General features: G+C 39.7%; 1 protein-coding gene across 25 annotated transcripts in view; it reads left to right on the forward strand.

Annotated features, from left to right (window-relative positions):
• CLASP1 (cytoplasmic linker associated protein 1) overlaps positions 1-21,015 on the forward strand; it is a 291,806-nt gene that overhangs the window by 121,382 nt on the left and 149,409 nt on the right. For all 25 annotated transcript variants that reach the window (XM_037734066.1, XM_017516071.2, XM_037734067.1 and 22 more), the window contains exons 7-8: positions 6,946-7,043; positions 16,014-16,081. In XM_037734066.1, the coding sequence (XP_037589994.1) occupies positions 6,946-7,043; positions 16,014-16,081 (166 nt within the window). The remainder of the gene's footprint in view (positions 1-6,945; positions 7,044-16,013; positions 16,082-21,015) is intronic.

Consider the following 21,015-nt stretch of genomic DNA (forward strand, 5'->3'; position numbering starts at 1 on the left):
TGGGTACATTCTCATCCTTGAAGCTATTCAGATAAGCCTTGAAGAATGTCTTACTTTTCACAGGTTTTCCTTTCCTCTGAAGTTTTCTACCAGAGGAGGCCTCACTTAAAAGTTCCTTAAAGCTTCTGCAGAAAAGAGACAGGAAGGGCCTAGTTTGTTTCTGTGCTGGGCTGCTCTCTGATACTATTTTTCTCCTTTAGGTCTAGAGGAGGAGTTAACTTGTCCCAAGGGATTTTAACTAGATATTCTTTATTTTAGAGGTACACAGATTAAATTTCAGATGATCAGCACAATCCCACATTCTCAAAATGTTGATTCAGTTGTTTAAAAAAGGTAACATTGAGTCTTTAACAGTTTGACATACTGTTCTAAAGTTGCCAAAAGGCAGGATATGTTTAATATTAATACTTGAGCCACCTGATGCAATGTAAGACACCAAGGTTAAAGGCATAGATCCCTGCTTTGCATGTAACAGCCAGCTAACCTTGGAGTCACTTGGATCTTGAGCCTCAGTTTCCCCTTTAAAGTGGGGGCAGTGGTAAGTGCCTCACTCCTCAATCCTCATGAGAGTCCTTGCAAGTGAATGTTTTTAAGTGCGTGTTGTGACTGGTTGGTCCAAGTAGAAGACTCTCAGAAGGCCAAGTTACTCAGTAGTCTTCTCATCATCTGAGGTGGCCATTTTCATTTGCAGAAATCATGCCCCTGCCATGTGCCAGTGGGTTTCTGAGAAACTCAGGTGTATAGTGCTTTAAATATATGAAAAGCCTTAACTGTGAGATAGCCTTAGTGTCTTGAGATGTATTTGTGATATTGACATAGCCATATTTCTACCACACATTGGCAGCCCTGGAGTAGACTGTACTCATGCTGCCATATCCCAGACATGAATTTCACTAAAATCAGGTGCTCCTGAACTGCTTATGGGTAATAATAATAATACAACTGAAAAACAAAAGTAATACATTTAATGGATTGCATCTTACTGCTGCATGATTGTATAATTTATAGATTGTATAATTTATAAAAATAATTTATGAGGAAGCAAACAGTTTTTTAAAATAAGATATAAAATGTAAGACTTGTTTAAAATGTTTCATTAAGCCAAAAATTCAAGTTAGCACTTCCTGCCTGGTATCTTTAATGGCAGTTATACTTTTTGTGCCAGGAAACCCTAAGTCTTGGCCAGGAATTTGGAGCCTACAGTGGTTTCATGGGTTGAGTTCTAGGCCTATGTGTCTGCTTTTGAGAAAGTTCTTGTTATTTGTTTTGTTTTTTCATTTCCCCTGCCTCATCTGTAAGATGAGATTGGTATTCTGCAGGCAGCTTTCAGTATTCTGTAGTAGACAGCATTTACAGCTGGAACATTCCAAACTGAGCACTCTGGAAATAATCCATATATTCACATGTGCCTTAGACATGTTTTGTTTGCACGTATATTTGCGCGCGCACGCACACACACACACACACACGCACACACAGGCACATAATCAATCCATATCTCCCTTCTGCCAGGAAGTTCTGCATCCACCTCCCTGATACTAATCAAGTTAATGATTCCTGCTTCTGGCGTACATGTGTAGCTTGCATCTGCTTTTGCTCTTGCCTTTATTTTAATCTTTTCAAATCTTTCCTACTAGTCTCTGAACCTCTAGAGTTAGGATTATAACTTCTTCCTCTTTGCAGTTCCCGGTGCCCCATGACTATTTGAATGACTTTCCATTATTTGCCACGTCTCAGACCAGAGAGGACACTGTTGTATCAGTGTTGTCTCTGCACTCAGGCGCCTGGACCTAGCGGTCAGCCTCCAGCTCCTCGTTTCCCTACAGCCAGGGTGTGGAGAACCCTCTCTCAGCTCTTCAGGCAGTGGCTAACATAGACTGGATTTGGTGTTTAAAATCACCTTGGCAAGTGTTCGTTTCCTTAGTGGTGTGAATACAGTGACTCAGAGCAGGGAAGCCTTTCGGAGTGGCCCACAGGTGCACAGTGTGTGTGGGCGAGGATGCTTTTGGTTACTGAAAGCCCAACTCAGAATCATTAGAGCACTGGGGAAATGTATCATCCTGTATGACAACAGGTCCTGACATAGCAAGATTGCTGGTGTCTGTGACACAGCTGCTGGGAAGGGAGCAGGATTATGTGATGGCCATACGCTAAGGATGTACCTCCTGAGCCGAGAGAAGCTTTTGTTCCTGGAGGTGTGGATTTCAGTACAAAGTCTGTGCTTGTTCACAGGGACAGGGAAGTGATTGTAGCAGACGCAGCCAGCAGTCTGAGACATCCTGACAATAGGAAGTCCCTCGACTAGATAAGAAAAGCCTGAGTTCTGCTTGAAAACTTGCAATTTCATCTTCCCAGCACCTCAGTTACCCCTTGGTAGGCAGGCCAGCAGAGGGTTGCATCCAGTGGGCCTCCCCATGCTGACTACTGGCCCTCTTGCCGAGTTTGTTCACGTTTTCAAAGCCTAAAGCATCTTGGCACATATGATGACCATTGCTCATTCCATGCTCTCTCCAGCTGGACGGCTGTGCTGACAGAGCTCAGGAGGAGGGAAAAGGAGTGCCTCTGCTGCCAGCTCAACAGAACTCCTGCACGGCCCTGCCTCAGCTGTAGCCTGGGCGCCGGGGGTGGGCTGTTGGGCCCAGCTGTATTGGGGTGCTGGGGCACCCACTCTCTAAGACACTGGCTGTGGGGCTGTGCTGGGTTCTAGGAGGACAGGGTAGGTTTAGGGTCTCATCAGTTTATAAACTGCTTCCCAGTCCCCCATTCTAGGGTGGAAGCCTTCCTTTGAGCTTTTTCCTTTGTAGGAAGCCCTTATTTTGTTACCCGCTCATTAAGGTGCCTTGTGCTGAAGTGAGAAGAAGGTTGGCTTGCCCCCAGAGAGGTGGTATTTTGGAGCCCCAGTCTGCCATTCCAGATCTGTGGGCCTTGGGCAGGTGACTAACCTTGCCAGCTTCTATACCTTCCTCTGTGCACTGACCCTATGAGGAAGGAAGGAACAACATGGGCAGACGTTGGAGACTTCAGATTCTGTAAAGCATGCATCTATGACCTGGCAGAGCGTGCTGCATGTACGGGGCTCTTGTCTTTTTGCAGTCTTCATGGCCTGACACATTGGGGAGCCTTCCTGTGGCGAGCCTGAGGGGTCAGCACAGAGAGGCAGTGTGAGAGCAGTGAGAGCCTGTGTGGAAGTGAACAGCTACATTGTCCTTCAGTCTCGGCTGAGTGGCTTTTATTTAAACCTCTTTCTGTATTAGAGTGTCCTACTTTGCAGTACCAAAGAATACCTGTTCATCTGTATTTCTTCTCTTCAGTGAAGAATAGTTTAGACCCCTAAATGCTATCTGATCCTGTAACTTTCTAGGTCTAAGGAACAATTGTTTTAAAGGATAAGGATGTTGGTTTAAAAGATATAGATAACACTAGCCATTGTGTTGATTGCTTTATAGATACAAACTATAGGTCACAAACTGCTGGCGTAAAGCTGGTTTCAGCCTATGGATTTGTGGGTGTATGTATGCTTGGGTTGGCAGCATGTTTTAATTTTATATTTTGAGTTCAAATGATTGTCTATTTGGGAGATCTATATTTTTGACTTTTCTTGGAAGGACAGGTCTGGTAAAGCTATGCCACTGTTCCTTTGTGGCGGGGTGGTGCTGGCCCACCTGCCTGAGCTCTGTGGTTCTGTCCCTGCCTGCAGGGTTCCCTGCCAGTGCCATTTGTCCCCCTGCACTCAGCCTGCTGCACTCACTCACTTCTTATGTCACTGCCTGGCCTGTGTAGGCATTTCAACTTCATTTTCAGCTAGTAGGCATTCTAATATTTGTTGAATGAAACTGTTATTTCTTTCAGTCCTCAGAGCAACCCTTAATTTACAGAGTAGGAAATTGAGACCAAGGGAGTTCTAGTGTTCTGTCTAAGGTTACACAGCTCCCTAATGTCCAAGTAGGTCCTTAAGTCTACTTATTAATATTTGACTCTAAAGCTAGTAGTTTTTCTACTAAATCTCTTAAACGTTTATGGCCCAGACTTTCGAAGTAGCTGACTGGGTATGGATTTTTCTTTAAAGAGGTCCCCCGTTGAGATTTGCTCTGAGCAGGTGTTATCACTAGAAAGTAAGCAAAAGTGATACACTTTAATAATAGTCAAGGCATGGCACATTGACTACTTCCGTCATGTGTGCATTTTTCAAAGTAAAAATGTTTTCACATGTTAGAAATTATTATTTTTTTTTACCAAAATAAATTGATAATCTGTGTTCGTCAGCTGTGGCTGCCATAACAAAATGCTGTAGACTGAGTGAGTTAAACAACAGACATTAATATTCTCACAGTTCTGGAGGCCGGGTTCTGATCACGGCTCTCTTCCTGGCTTGTAGATGTCTGCCGTCTCACTATCTGCTCATACAGCCTCTTCTGTGTGTGTACATAGCTCTATGGTTTCTGTTATGAGGACACTAATCCTCTCGTTCTAGGATCCCACCATCATGACCTCATTTGCCTCATTAATTGCCTCCCCCTTTGCTTCCTTGAGACAGTCTTGCTCTGTCACCCAGGCTGGAATGCAGTGGAATGCAACCTTTGCCTCTCAGGTTCAAGTGATTCTCCTGCCTCAGCCTCCCAAGTAGCTGGAATTACAGGCGCGTGCCACCATGCCCAGCTAATTTTTGTATTTTTAGTAGAGAGCGGGTTTCACCATGTTGGCTAGGCTGGTCTCGAACTCCTGACCTCAGGTGATTCACCTGTCTGGGTCTCCCAGATTGCTGGTATTACAGGCGTGAGCCACCATACCATATGCAGCCACCTCCTTTTAAAAAGAAAAAACGCCGATGTCTTGCTTTGTCTCCAAGGCTAGATAGAGTACAGTGGTAGGATCATAGCTCACTGCAGCCTCCAACTCCTGGGCTTGAGTGATCCTCCTACCTCAGGCCTCCCAAGTAGCTGGGACTGTAGGCATATGCCACCTGGCCCAGCTAATTGAAAAAATATTTTTTTTGTAGAGACAGGAGCTCACTTCGTTGCCCAGGCTGGATCTCACTTTGTTGCCCTGGGCTCAAGCAATCCTCCTACCTTGGGCTCCCAGAGTGTCAGGATTACAGGTGTGAACCACCATGCTTGGCCCTTAATTGCATCATATAGGCCCTATCTTGAAATATGTTACAGAGTTAGGGCTTTATCATTTGAATTTTGTGGGGAACACAGTTCAGTCCATAGCATGAGGTTTTGGGTGACAAGATAATATAGCCTAAGATTTACCTTTTTCTGCTGGGAGAGGTAAAAATGGTAAGTTACCCTCAGTAAATCTGAGGGTTACCTTCAGTATTTCAAATTGTAGTTTTGTTTGTATTCCTTCTTTTCGTTCTCCACTACCTTGATGTTATACCCCCATCTTTGCTTACTGAATTAAACACAGGCTTCCCAGTACCAGCTGGCCTTGGTTCCATTTTATATTTAAAAAATGTTTTTCTTCCTACCTTTTTATGTGCAAATTTTTTAACCTACAGAGGAGTTGAAAGATTGTATTTACATTAACATTTGTCACATTTGTTTTGTATCTCTGTGTATACACGTATATATGTATAAAGACACATACTTGTTTCTTGAACCGTTTGAAAGTAACGTGCAGATATAATTTTATACATACATATACATATATAGATATAGATTAGATATAGATTTTTTTTTTTTTTTTTTTGAGACAGAGTCTTGCTCTGTTGCCCAGGCTGGAGTGCAGAGGCATGATCTCGGCTCACTGCAACCTCCGCCTCCTGGGTTCAAGCGATTCTCCTGCCCAGCCTCCTGAGTAGCTGGGATTATAGGTGTGCACTACCACACTGGCTAGTTTTTGTATTTTTAGTAGAGATGGGGTTTCACCATGTTGGCCTGGAGGGTCGCTGTCTCCTGACCTTGTGATCTGCCCACTTCGGCCTCCCAAAATGCTGGGATTATAGGCGTGAGCCACCCCACCTGGCCTATAATGATATTTTTAACCCTAGACATATTGGTGTGTATCGTGTAATGACAAGGATATTTTCTTATATAAACTCATGTCATTTTTCTCACTCAAGAAATTTAACATTGATACAATGATGTATAATGTACAATCCATATTTGAATTTCCCCGCATTAAAAAAAAATCCACGCTGTCTCTCATACCTTATTTCATATTTGATGCTGCTTTCTTAGTTTGTGTCTGTGTCTGGCCAGACTGGTGTACTTGCTCTTCCTGAAGCATGTGCCATGCATGTCTGCTTTCATGCCTTTGCACGGGCTGTGTCTTATTTGGAATCCATCTCATTCCATCTGAACCCGGTGAAATCTTGCCCTTCCAAGCACATTGCAGTGGTTCCTTCTTCATATGGCATCCCTTGACATCCCCGAATGTGATTGCTCCCTTCTTTAAGCCGCAGGCTCTTTATGCTCTAGAATAACGTTTTTGCATCATGCCCTGTAATGAATGTAGAATTGTAGGACTTTAAAAAAATCTCCTTTTTAGGACTAGGAGCTTCTTGAGTATGGGACTTCATATACCCTGTACTACCCATTTTTGTTGCTCATTAAGTATTTAACTTAAATCCAGAGTGTTTTACATGGTATTTTATTTTTAGTATCATTTATTTATTTGTAGTGTTGTTTCTTAATTTGAAAAGATGGTCTGAAAATTCTAGTTTTCTGAAATTATCTCAAGGAATGGAAAGAACTAAGGATATGGATTTGACCATGTATATAGGGGTGGGGGTCCCACAGTTTTACTACCCTTTGACATTTTATCAGCAAAGTGAAAACTGTCAAACATGGCTTTATCTGGACAAATGTATATAAGGATTGTATTCACAATTGCACTGGTAAAATGGTGATAAATTGGGATGGTATATGGCCTGTTGTGTCCCAGCAGGGCATGCTGGTGGATGACACAGAGCAGCTGTAAGATCTCTTCTTTTACATCTAGGTTCGAGATGCAGCAATAAACAGCTTAGTGGAAATTTACAGACATGTAGGAGAACGTGTGAGGGCAGATCTCAGTAAAAAAGGATTGCCACAGTCCCGGTGAGTGCAGATTTTTTCATTTCTTCTGCTCTTCTCCTCCATTCTTTTCCAGTTAATATCTTGATTTGCAATACTTTTTCTGTTGTAGTAATTTTATTCAAAAAGTATATGATTAGAGGGTTGGTAGTTGGAGATTTTGTCCAGATCATATATCAGGGGCCCCCTCCTATTCCACTTCCTCAGAAATAAGACTCTCACCCAGACAACTGGCCAGGTTCCATGCCACATACTGATTTTAAAAGCAGTTAGTATTGAAAACTTCAGCACTGTTACAGTTTATATGGTTCTAGATCTATGATTCTGTGTCTATATTTATATAGGTAGCACTTAATATAGTAGGTGCTTAGAATATATTTGAATGAATGAAGGCATCCCAGAATGAAAATTCATAAGTTATAATTTTGGAAGTCATGTTTTAAATGTAGCTTTTCTGTTTGCACGTCATTCTCAATGTGTATAAGCCCATGCAAGATGATCAGTGTCTCATCAGACCCAAGACAACTGGAGTCCACAAAAGTGACTTTGTTATAGTCAAAATTTTAAAAATAATGTGAGGATCAGATATGTATAATTTTAACTGTGATGGAGAAACTTAACACCAAATTAATTGCAAACCTTTCCCCTGGGTTATTCCTTTAAGGGGGAAAGTAATGTAAAAATTCCAGACAGAACTGGAGTGGACTCACAAGGCAGCTTGTCTGAGCCTGTGGTTTTGTCCATGGAAACTCCAGAGGCCTAGAGACATGAAATGACTTTTGAGAGATTATGCAGCTAGTAAGAGTCAGAGCTAAGGTCAAAATCCTGTTCTTCTGACTTGCCTTTTTAATTTTCTCCACCCTGTTTCACAAGAGAGTTCATGGAGTACTGGGCATCTGGAAATGGGATGGAATATTGAAATATACAGGAGTCAACTGTCTTGATGTCTCTAAGGCAGATATGACAGCAGTGGGCCCCAGGCCCTCAAGTGGCAGCTCCACAGGCAGACAAGTGGGCTGTGCTTCCTTGAGGTTGAGAGTCATGCCTGATCCAGAATTGCTCTCACCATCTGTGCACAAGATGATTAGATGGGAATAAAACTACCTTCCATGAACTTTACGAAAGATAATCTATGAGAATAGTTTTTTAAAATTCCAGTGTTTTGTGAACCTCAACCTTCTGGTCTTCGAATATATGGTGAGGACACAGGAGGAAGAAGAACTCAACAGCAATACTAAACAATCTCTTAGGGAAAATTGGAGGGCACAGATGAGCAGGGAAGGCATGATATCAAGGGCAGGGACTGTTTAATGATTAAGTCACCATGATTGTTGGGAAGACAGGTCTGAGAGTGAAACGCTATCCGGCTCTAGGAATGGCCTCATGCCATGCTGTGTTACTTGATGTGGCCCCAGACCATGAATCCACCAATTTACAGTTTCCATATTAACAGGAGGTTTCCTCTGTATTTTTGAAAGGTAACCACAGCAAACTAGCAAATCAGGGAGAAATGACATGGTGAAACTGAGACCTAGAGTTGTGAATGCAGGAAAGAGTTAATGATGCAGCAGGCCTGAGACTGCTGTTCTTAGAAAGATTTGCTTACAGGCCTGGCCCCTAGAAATGTGGATTTGGGGAGAGTTCCCAACAAGTGGGATAAGAGTGGCTCACTGTGTCAAACTGCACAGCACAATGTGTTTATACCTGCTTTCTTTTTCCTTCTGGGAGTCTGCCATTTTGTTAAGTGCCAGGCAGAGGGTGTTTACATGACCAGCCCCCAGTAAAAACCCTGGCCCCTGAGTCTCTAAGGAGCGTTCCTGATAGAAAGCATCCCACTTGCATTGTTACAGCTTAGTGTTGAGGGATTACATGTGTCCTGTGTGACCCCACCAGGAGAGACCCCAGGACACTTGTCTGGTATCCTCTGGATTTTACCCCATGCACCTTTTTCCTTTGCTGATTGTGCTTTGTATCTTTCTGCTATAAAAAAATTGCAGCTGTGAGTATGACTTTGCTGAGTCCAGTGAGTCTTCCTAGTGAACCAGTAAACCTGGGGGTGGTCCTGGAAAACCCCAACACAGTGGGGCCCCAGAGGTCCTGATGCCCTGACGCCAGAGCTGGAGTTAAAGCCACCTGTTTCAGCTTCTCAGTTACATGTTTCTCAGGTTCTTCACATGACCCCCTCCTTCTTCTCTTTCTTTTTTTTAAAAAAGAAATATTTTAAAAGGTGCTATAAAAGAGCTTGGGCCTCTGAATAGAAATGAGGGTTTCTGCTAGCTCATATTAAAATCCTCCTACAAATTCTCCAAAATGGAGAGGTGGTCATAGGGAAATGGACCCACACCCTTCACATCCATATTATGACACTCTGGTAGACATAAGTGCTTGGAGAATTATGCTGTTCTTTAAAAATCTTACTCTAGTGAGAGAAGCTGAAACTTCAAGTTTCTTTGCATTTACTACAAGACAGTACCTAAGATCTAGTACTCTGAGGGGCAGAGGTTCCAGTTACCACCTTTGTTTTTGTGCCCAAATGGAATGAGGCTTTTAATGGTACCAGAGAACTTCAGTGTCTGCTATATGTGGCTCCACATGGATGACTGGGTTACTTGAATAATCTAGACTTCTCTTGCATCATAACAGATTTTTTGGTAATTTTGAGAGCATAGTAGATTTTCAACTTAGCAAGTTTCCATAGGACTATTACAGTATTGTAAAATTTGCTTAATGCTTTCCAAAACTTGGATTTAGTCCTCAAATAAAAATGTCCTCATAAGAGTTTGTTCATCAAGAGAGTACTTTGAGAAGAAAAATTATATTTCTGAGAAATAAGTGGTGAAGAAAATGCCTTACTGAGATCACCTACATGGCTTAACAAGAGTAGTAATCTCATTCAAGCAGCCATTTTCTTTGTCCATTTCACAGTTGAGAAAAGAGACCTATGCAATCAGCTTCACTTTGGAGGAGTTGGAATTAGGGTTTGGGGCCATTTGTTGTTATTTCAGTGTTCTCATCTTGTGGCCAAAATCATCTCGAGCCAGATAATAAGGTGGAGGTAGTCAACAAAATCTTCAGGTTAGCGGGTATCCCTACCCACGTGCAATCTCAGAGTAGTTGAGGCCCTAAAGGTATAGAATATTTGACCATTTAACATGGTTTTTACATGTATTATTGTCATAGTTCATATATATATGTTCAGAAAATAAATAACTTCTAGCTGTCTATCCTAACATACCGTGTAGTTGTGTGATACTCTGTGAGGCATACCTGACAACTTAAAATGTAACTCTGTTACTTACTTTCATAGACTTTCAGCATGCCTTGACATTCACTCTCATCCCATTGAATCTTCCAGAAAATATTTTTAGTCAGTATCACATATTTTAGTTTAGAGAGTGTTTGGAAAAAGGTCACTGGTTTTAAATTTCCTCTGGGATCATCATTCGGGAACCAGGCTTCTAAAAAGCAGTAGCTTTAAACCTAAAGATAATTTAACTTACAGAGAGGGCCGAGATACAGATCATTTGATTCATTATAATTATTTGGTAGCTTACATTATGAACTTACTTTTAAAAAAAAAAATTTCATAATATTTGCTCATTTGCTATGTAGTTTAAAATTTATAAACAATCATCAGGTTTTATTACTTAATGATTGTTTCGGAAAGGGAAAATTTGTACTTTTAAATTTTTAACTTGCTTGCTAAAGCTTTAGTGTTAGAGAGAACCCAAGGTGAAAGCAGGTGATAAATTGCTCTGAGACATCACTTATTTTTAATTTTATTTTTTGTCATAGTTCTTTATACATACAGAGATTCAACTAGATTTATAAGATACATTTTTGAAAAGACAATTCCTCACTCTTTCTGCCATTTTCTGCTCCTTGGAGGCAAATGTTGTCAGCTGCTTTTATTGAATCTTTTGTTATTTACTGTTTTCCCAATAATAGGCCTGTATTGCTATTTTTAAAATTTTTTGTCAGTATAAGAATTACACTTTTTACTATGGAGGCTGAATTTAGGCTCTCTTTTCTCTTAACCTTCCTCATATATGCTTCCAATCTCATCTACCAAATAAAGTCATATTTTAATTTTGGTAAGGATGTCTATATTATGATTATGAATGCTATTTACAGTTTACTATTAATATTTGGTAAACTGTGATTACCGTTTTCTTACAACTTTTTGTTTTTCCTGGAGTTCATAATTGTTTTACTTTCAGTTGCATAGTTGCCTGTATACTTACTGCATACTCATACTTTCTGCTTGCTAACCTCTCTGCCAGTTGTGTAAGTCCCTGAAGCCTGTTTCACCCTGGACTGGCTGCCTTCACTGCAGCCTTGACTTCCTGGGCTCAAGTAATCTTTCCACTGCTGCCTCCCAAGTAGCTGGGCCTAGAGGCACATGCTGCCGTGCCCAGTTAATTTTTGTAATTTTTGTACAGATGAGGTTTCAACATGTTGCCCATGCTGGTCTCAAGTGCTCTTCCTGCCTCGATCTCCCAAAGTGCTGGGATGCAGGTGTGCACCACCATGTCTGGCCTAAATTATTTAAAAACTTTTTTTTTGTGGATACATAGGTGTATATGTTCATGGGATGCATGAGATGCTTTGATATAGGCATGCAACGTGAAATAAGTACATCATGTATACATCCCCACAAGCATTTATTCTTTGAGTTACAAACAATCCAGTCACATGCTTTAATTTAAAAATATATACTGAAGTTATGATTGACCATAGTCACCCTATTGTGCTATATCCTCTCTCTTTTAATAGTGCATGTTCTCCACTCCTGAGAAAAGATGGGGAAAAGGAAAATTTTTGTAGTCTAAGAATACCTGTTTTCTTTTCTTTCTTTTCTGTTTGCCTAGTACTTTTATTATGTGAGTATCTTGGTACATTGGTTTTGTATGATGATCTCTTAGGCTCTGTTCATGTTTTTGTTGTTTGTTTTTGTTACTTAAATAGGATATCATATCAATTGATTCCTCTACAAATTTGTTGATCCCTTCCTGTCCCAGTTCAGATCTGTTATTGAACTCCTCCTAATGAATTTTTAATTTCAGTTATTGTACTTTGCATCTCTGGAATTTCTATATGGTTCTTTTTAATACTTTCTTTCTTGTCATTGTTATTCTCTATTTGGTGAGACATTGTTCTTATTATTTTAATTCTTCAGAAATAGTTTTCTTTAGATCTTCCAACATATTTATATTAGTTGACTTGAAGTCTTCATTGAGTTAGGTCAATGTATAGGTTTCCTTAAAAATAGTTTCTGTTGACTCATTTTTATTTCCTTTGTGTGGGTCATATTTTCTTGTTTCTTTGTCTCATAATTTCTTGTTGAAACTGGATATTTTAAATAATATATTGTGGCAACTCTGGAAACCATATTCTTTCCCCTCCCCAGAATTTTTGTTGTTGCTGTTTATTGTTTTTGTTGGTTATTTTTGTCTAGTGACTTTCTCGAATGAATTCTTTAAAGTCTTTGTTCTTTGTTGTATGTGGCCACTGAATTCTCTGGATGATTAGCTTAGTGGTCAGCTAATGATTGAACAGAGTTTTCCTTAAATGTGTGGAACCAGTAAGTCTCCCAGCCTCTACTGACTGGCTCTGTGTTTATAGGGCATGCTTCCCAGTGCTCTAAAAGGTGTTTGACACCTCTGTCTTCCTTTTTCCTTCTGGCTTGTTCAGAGTGTCAGAGTCAGCCAGAGGGACATTAGAGCCTTCTGGGGTCTTTCTTGGGCTTGTGCATGTGCAAAGCCTTGCACATATGCATGACCTCCCAGGTTCCCAAGAGTATGCCAGTGTTTTCAAAGTTTGCTGTGGACATCCTAATTTCTAGCTTTTTTCCCCCTATTTTTGGTCAGCTTCTTTGCCCCAGTTGTTACTGCTGTCTCAGGTATCTGCTGTATTAAACAGCTGTCACTAGCTAGTTTTGATCATTACCTCGGGGAAAAGGCCTCTAATGTTGAGCAAGCTCTAAGTCGGGTCCAATAAAGACAAGTCCTGCAAATGGGCTTACAGGGATGTGCCAGATAGGTGGAATGATAAGCTCTTTGGGAATGAGGACTTTTAGGGAGCTTCAGACTTGTTCAGCTCTTTCTAGTGGCTGCCAGGCTGCTGGTTTTCACACTTAACCGTAGTGATGAGACTGTTGGTTTTCAGCTATTGGATTAAAGATATAGGCACAGCAGAACAATGAAAGATCTTGCTGTTCTTACGAAGATTCAGCCATTTTTCTTGAAGAACTACTCAGATTGTTATAAGCTGCCTTTGTTCAATTTACAAGATTTTGTTTTTTTCTTGTGATAGTGAGTTCTCATGAGAATTTACAAAGGTTTTAAAAAGTTGATTGGACAGTGTTTGCCAAAGTTCTCTTTGCTTCTTTGAAGCAGATTTTCTAGGGTCCTCACTTTGCCATTTTAAAGAGCTCCTCTCTTGTTTTATGATCACAATATTTTATGTCTTTGAAAGCACTAATGACATATTTTTAAAACTTTTCTTTTCTCTTCAGAATCTCTTCTGTCTTCCAAGTTGGGATTTTAAAGCATGTGTTTATGTTGGTTTCTCTTTTTCATGCTAGAAGCTCTGAGTATATGGATGCAGTTTATTGACTGAGATTGCTGTGATTATTTGCTTCTAGGAAATTATTTAAAATTTCTATATAAAATTTTCTAGGAAGAAACTAATTTGAACTAAATTTTATTATAAAATAAATTCTAATTGGATTGAAGACTTTCACATGGAAATTTAAATTCAGAAAAAAGTAGAGGAAGATGGTGGTTATTTGTCAAACCAGTAAAGAAATTTATTTTAAATGGAAATCCAGAGATTTAAAATAAAACAATTTGGTGGCTTCAGAGGGTAATCATTAGTTATATATTCAATGTCCTTGAATATATAAAGCTCATCCTTTTATAAAGATTTGTGTGAATCAATAGTTTCCAAGAGAGACATTTTATATTTTTGTGCTCAGAGCTAGCAAACAAAAACCAGTCCTTTCATTCCTAAGGAATGCTTTGTTGGTGTTAGAGTGTCTCTTTAGGTGGTAACCTTGATGGGAGCTGTTATAACAGCATTAATGAGCAGAGAACAAGGGAGCTAGTGAGACAGAAGTGTGAAAGCGGAGGGAGTTCTAAATGAAGATGCAGATACCAATAATAGTTATGTTTACAGTGTTCTCATACCTAGTTGTTCATGCCTGCCAGGTTGTGGGTAATGTGGCCACGGTGAGAATGTCTTACCACTGAGAAAGAATCCATGGACTTGTACACAGTTGCCATCTATAATGGTGAATACTCTCCCAGGAATGGAAGAAATACTTGCCCTCTTCCAGTAATTTCAGGAACAACTAGACTAGAGGTATATCTTGGCTCCAACTTGCAAACTTGCCGGCATGCTCACATCAGAGGGTGTGTTTGTGACACAATAAAGTAGTGCCTTAGTGAGGGCATGCCTGGCAACCCGTGTCATGATATTATTTCTGAGTTTGTCAAACCATTGGAGATCTTTGTTACTTTTAAAAAGGGAAGGTAATAGAAACATCCTAAGAAACACAATCATGTAAGGCATCTTTCCAGTTCTTTAGTAACCGCTGGATTTGAAAGTGAGTTATATTTTACTTAATATCTGGTCCTGAGATGGCAGTTGGCATTTATTTAATCTCAGTTTTAACTAATGGGTAGTGGCTGCCTGGAATAGTTTTAAGAAGGATTCTGAGGGAACATCTGGACTTGGTGGAAAGAAGGCTTGAAAAGATTGTTGGTGTCTCCTATGCAATGGGGAGGGGCAGTGCATCAGGCTGGTTCATCCCCTTCATTTGCTGATGTGTAATTTTGGCCTCCCTGTTACTTAGAGCTTAAGCTCCAGAGAGTAAGAGCTCACTAGCTCGGTGCTGGGCACATAATGGGCACTCAGGTATTTTTGAGTGAATGAACAAATGAACAAACACCAGAGTTTGTGTGAATACTGCAGTTTTCCAGAGTAAGGAGTTAGGTTCCAGGTGTCTAACATAGTGTTGTAACTCTCCTGAGTGAGCGTCCTCATGGCATACATAGTATTTGGTACAAATACAAAAATAATGCAGCTCCCATCTCTGCCCCTAAGGAGCTTCCATTCCACGTGAGAAGAAAAGACAAACATATTTGAAATGATTGGAGCTGGCAGGATAGGATGGTGTGATAAAAAGCACTAAAATGTCCCTAAAATTGAATGCACAGATTGCTTGGGAATCTCAACCTTTATACTTACTCTAATATACCTGTGTTTTGCTTGAGAAAGTCTCTTTTTTCTTAACTTTTCCTACTAGGTAAGATCGCATTCTCCCACCTTTTCGTTTCATTTTTGATGTCACTAGGATGGAATATTTAGACTGGGTGGGGAATTTTGCATTAATTTAAATGCCCAGGTGAAATGATCCATTAATAGAAAGTCAATGTAATGTAGACTTTTTAAAGCTGAAGATTATCCAGTCACAGCGTTTTTTTCTGGAGAAATTATTTATAGCATTTTTGGATTAAGCATGAGTCACAGCAGTTAGCACAAGCCTTTGTAGTGTACTATTAGTGCATTCTGAAAAGCTTTATCCTAAGTAACTGATAGTCTGTGGTAAGAAAGAAATAGGAGAAACACACAAATGTATACATTTGTGTAGAGTAGTCAGTTTAATATAATGTCTGGGAGCAGGGGCTCTGGATGACTACTCGCAGGGCTAGAATCTCCACCCCACACCTGTGTCACCTCAAGGAGATTAAGCGAGATCTTTCAGATAGACTTCTAGGCCCATTCTTTACCCTTGGTAAGTGCCCAGTTATTGTTGGCTATTGTTCATGTTATTGATTTAGTCACTGTGTTTTGTTATTAGGTAGGTCTGTGTCATTGGTTTTTTTTTTAGGGGGAGTGGTGGAGATCAACTTCACATTAGGGTTTTAATATTAATGGCTATGGAGCAGCGATGATCAATAGTTTGTTTATATTTTTGCTTTCATACAGGTTGAATGTAATTTTTACGAAATTTGATGAAGTCCAGAAATCTGGAAACATGATCCAATCTGCAAATGGTGAGTAGAAAATGTAACTGCTATTTTTGTGTTTTAGTTTTACATCCGTAACGTTTATGTTATATGTGAACAGCTGAATTAGGTAATTGAGCAAGAGTTTCTAAGTCTTAAAACTTAACTTTCATTCACCTACTTTTCCAGGCCAGAAACAATGGAGTGAATCACCGACTTTCTTTCATACCCTGTACTGAATTTATTAACTAATCCTGTTGGCTTTACTTTTAAAACTGCATCCTGAATCCCAGTAATTCTCATCACTGCTGCTGTCTTCCTAACGCAAGCTGTCATGGGATTTTACCTGGGCTCTTGTGGTTCCCTCCTGAACAGTATCTCTTCTTCTACTGTTTCCGCATGCCTAAAGTCTGTTTGTCATATGGCAACTAGAGTAATCTTTTTAGAACATAAGTCAGGTGATGTTAATCTTCTTCCAAATCCTCCAGAGGCTTCCCGTCACACCCAGGCTACAATTCAGTGACTCACCATGGCCCACTGGGCCTTGCATGATCTGGCACCCACCACCATTCTGATGTCATTTGAATTATTCTTTGTGAAAGTTCTCTTTGCTCTAGCCACATTGACCTCCTTGCTAAGTTTGAACATTCTGAGCATCTTCTGCTTCAGGACCTCTGTGCTTATGATTCCTTCTGCTTGAAGCATTCACTCTCTGGGTATCATTATGGCCTCCTCCCTTATTCCATGAAGCTCTCCCTTCATACAGTATCACTGAATTACTGAGGCCACTGGAATAGCACATCCAGGGTTCTAAGGGAAAGCTCTGTGCCCTCACCCTGCTTGAGTTTTCTTCCTAGCATGTATCACCAGAAAAATATGTGTTTACTCATGAGAGCAGGAACTTTACTTTATTCCCTTTATTGTTCTTTTTGTTTTTTCTCAATGAGCATAAGTTCAGTGCCTTGAAGAGTCCCTTGGGATAGGTGTGCAGTAAGTATTGTTGAATAATGATTGTGTCCAGTTCCTGTATTCCTTTCACTACGTTGTGATGATACGTGAGGACTAGTGGGTAATTCTTGTGATTCCAGAAGGAGAGGAAAAGATAGGAGTGAATTACTCCTATATGAAGGAAAAAAACACCAAAAAGTTAATTGCTGAGAATAACTTTTTCTAACCTTGGATACCTCGTTGTATCATAGCTAAGCTATTTTAGAATTTTTAAGTATCTTAGCTACAACCGGTACTGAATTCATTAACTAATCCTGTTGGGTTTACTTTTAAAACTGCATCCCGAGTCCCAGTAATTCTCATCACTACTACTGTCTTACTAGTACAAGCCTTCACATGTTGAATATCTTGAGACTGTAAAGTCTGAGGGCTTTTCCTCAAAGTAACTTGGTATATAAGGGCAGAGCACGTAACAGAATGCAAGCCTTTTGACTCATACTCTGCTGTGTACCTATTATTATTCCAAAGAAGTTTTTCTTTGAACAGCATGTTTTCTATATGAAATGCCTAAAGTGATCTAAAAAATGCTTTCATGCCGGGCGCGGTGGCTCACGCCTATAATCCCAGCACTTTGGGAGGCTGAGGCGGGTGGATCACGAGGTCAAGAGATCGAGACCATCCTGGTCAACATGGTGAAACCCCGTCTCTACTAAAAATACAAAACATTAGCTGGGCATGGTGGCACGTGCCTGTAATCCCAGCTACTCAGGAGGCTGAGGCAGGAGAATTGCCCGAACCCAGGAGGCGGAGGTTGCGGTGAGCCGAGATCGTGCCATTGCACTCCAGCCTGGGTAACAAGAGCAAAACTCCGTCTCAAAAAAAAAAAAAAAAAAAATGCTTTCATTAATCTCTTTATTTCTTTTTCATAGATTGTAAAAAATAATAGAAAATGAATATCATAATTTAGCTATTACCATCAAAAATCTTTTTTCACTACATTTTCTTATATTTCATCATCTTATAATTGTATAATTTGTATATAATTTTAATCATGGTGTAATTTTCTCTACTTTACCCAGTATATTAGTACATACTTTTATATGTACTTGTAAAAACATACCATTGGCAGAGCTGGGCCAGAATTCTGGCATCCGAGTAGTGCACTTGTGATGAGTGGGGTTGCTGGGTGTCCACAGGCAGGCCTTCACAAACAGTTAATTGCCGGACATATGATTTTACTTTTGTGTGGGTGTATTTGTGTCGTTGATGTGGCTTCTCAGTTTAAAAATTGTTGGCACTAGGACACAACATGCTGGGCAAGTAAGTAAAAGCAGTGGCAGGAAAGTGAGTTTGTGCTTTGTAAGCCAGTATTACAGCTATGAAACAGAATCTCATTATAGTGCTGGCACTGGGGAGAAAGACTGCATCCACGTTGGGGATCTTGCCTAAAAGATTGTACATATACTCTATGGGTTCCAGTGATGTGACACATAAGATTTTATCCTCAGGAATGCCAAAACTGTGTGGCATTGGGCATATCACAAGTAGCCTTTTATTATAAATGGCTAGGTGTAAATATTGCCCCCAGATTCCCTTTATGTGTGTGTGCATCTGCACACACACAGGGGCAGGGTTGAGGCTGGAAACAGTTCTTTTAGACATCTGTGTTAAAAATAGCAAATGGTAAGGAATCCTTAACAGAATTTTCTTGGAGGCCTATAATTTCAGCTTTTGGCTTTATATATGTAGTATTACTGTTTTAATTGTTAGAGCCAAAATATTTAAGGAAACTAATATAAAGCCATATGTGTAAAATTATAGAATTTCTAACCTGAGTGATTTTCATCTCTTTACACAATTTTGAGAGACCAGTAAAATGTTCAATTGCTTTCAAAAGACAAACCACCTAATTTCCTTCACTGAACGTTTCTGTCATTGAACATTAAGATGGCATAGAGAAACTGCAGTAGTGATAGAATAAAACCTGTCTCCCTCTTTATCTAATTTTCGCTTTCTTGTCCCTCCCTCCCTCCCTCCATTCTTTCCTTCCTCCCACCTTCTCTTTTTTTCTTCTCTCCTCTCCTCTCCTCTCCTCTCCTCTCCTCTCCTCTCCTCTCCTCTCCTCTCCTCTCCTCTCCTCTTCCTCTTCCTCTTCCTCTTCCTCTCTTCTCTCCTCTTCTTTCCTCTTCTCTCCTCTTCCTCTCTTCTTTCCTCTCCCGTCTCCCCCTTCTTTTCTTTTTTCTTTTTCTTTCTTTCTCTCTTCCTCTTTCCTTTTCCTTTCTTTTCTTTTTTCTCATTCTCTTTCTTCATTTTTTTTTAACACAACTCTCAGTGTAATTCTTTGATCTCTTCTGAACTTCAAACCTTTGACGGTTCCACTTTCTCTAAATCCATCCATCCTCTCCTTTCTCTGTTTCATACCTTACACAGCTTAGATTATAGCCTTTCTGAACTTAATAGTTGTAGAAGTTTTTTGTAGCCTCTGTGGGGTTTTCTACATAAACAGTTTTGTCATCTGCAAATAGGAACAGTTTTATCTCTTTCAGATAGGTATGCTTTTAATTTCTTTTATCTTGTCTTATTGCACTGGCTAGAACTTCTAGTACTATGTAAAATAAGAGTGGTGAAACAAACATCTTTTTTGGTTCCCATCTTAGGTGCTAAGTGTGGTGTTAGCTGTAGGATTTTTGTAGGTGTTCTTTATCAAAATGAGGTAGTTTTCTATCTATTTCTATTTATCTTATCTGAGTGTTTTTTTTTTTTTTTTTTTTTTTTTCCCAGAGCAGGAATGGAAGTTTATTTAAAAAGGCTTTAGAACAGGAAAGAAAGGATAGTATGCTTGGGAGAGACCCAGGAGGGCACAGTTGAAGGTTCGAAAAAGAAAGTCAAGTGTCCTTATCTGAGTTTTATCACAAGTAGGTGTTAGGCCTTTTGTGAAGTTATCAGTATATTTAAAAAATTGAGATACATTCTCCTTCTGGCTGCAGTACATTTAAAAATTTAAAATGTATATAATTCACTATTGATATTTCACTTTTTAAAGTGTATGCTTTAGTTTTTTTTTTTAAATATTCACAAAGTGTGCAACTATTACCACTATTTAAATCTAAAATATTTCATCACTCCCACCTCCCATTCCCATTAGCATTTACTTCCTATTCCCCTGTCCCTCCAGTTTCTGGCATCCTATTTTCTGTCTGTGTGGATTTGCCTATTCATGACATTTTGTGTAACTGGCATCACATAAATATTTGGCCTTTGTGTCTGATGGCTTTCATTTAGCATAATGTTTTCAAGATTCACTCATAGTGTAGCATGTATCAGAAGTTCATTTCTTTTTATGGCTGAACAAGATTCCATTGTGGGAGTACATTGCATTTTCTTTATCCATCTGTCTGTTGATGGACATTTGAGATTGTTCCACTTTGTGGCTATTGTGAAGAATGAGTCTATGAACATTGATGTAAAAGATTTCATGTGGTTATGTATTTTCATTCTCTTGGCTGTACGCCTTGCAGTAGAATTGCTGGGTGTACGTTTAACTTTTTGAGTACCTGCTCAAACACAGTAAACACACAGTTTTCCAATTTTGCAGCACTATTTTACATTCTTAACAGCAGCCCGTGAGAATTTGCAGTTTCTCCACATCCTTGCCAACAGTTGTTATTGTCTCTTTTTCATTATAGTCACCATGGTGGGTGTAAAGTGGTATCTCATTGTGGTATTGATTTGCTTTACCCTGATAAGTAATGGTATTGAACATCTTTTTCATGGGCATATTACCCATTTATATACCTTCTTTGGAGAAGTGTCTATTCAAATAAATCTTCTGCTGATTTTCTAAAGGTGTTAATTGCCTATTTATTGTTGAGTTATAAGAGGTTTTTAGATGTGCTACGTACCTGACTCTTAACAGATGTGATTTATTTGCAAATCTTTTCTCCCATTCTGTGGGTTTTCTTTTCACTTTCTTGATAGTGTCACTTGAGAGATAAAGTGTTAAATTTTGATGAAGTCCAATTTATCTGTTTTCT

Source organism: Cebus imitator, unplaced genomic scaffold (assembly GCF_001604975.1).
Source record: "Cebus imitator isolate Cc_AM_T3 unplaced genomic scaffold, Cebus_imitator-1.0 Scaffold572, whole genome shotgun sequence".
NCBI classification, from domain to species: Eukaryota; Metazoa; Chordata; class Mammalia; order Primates; family Cebidae; genus Cebus; species Cebus imitator.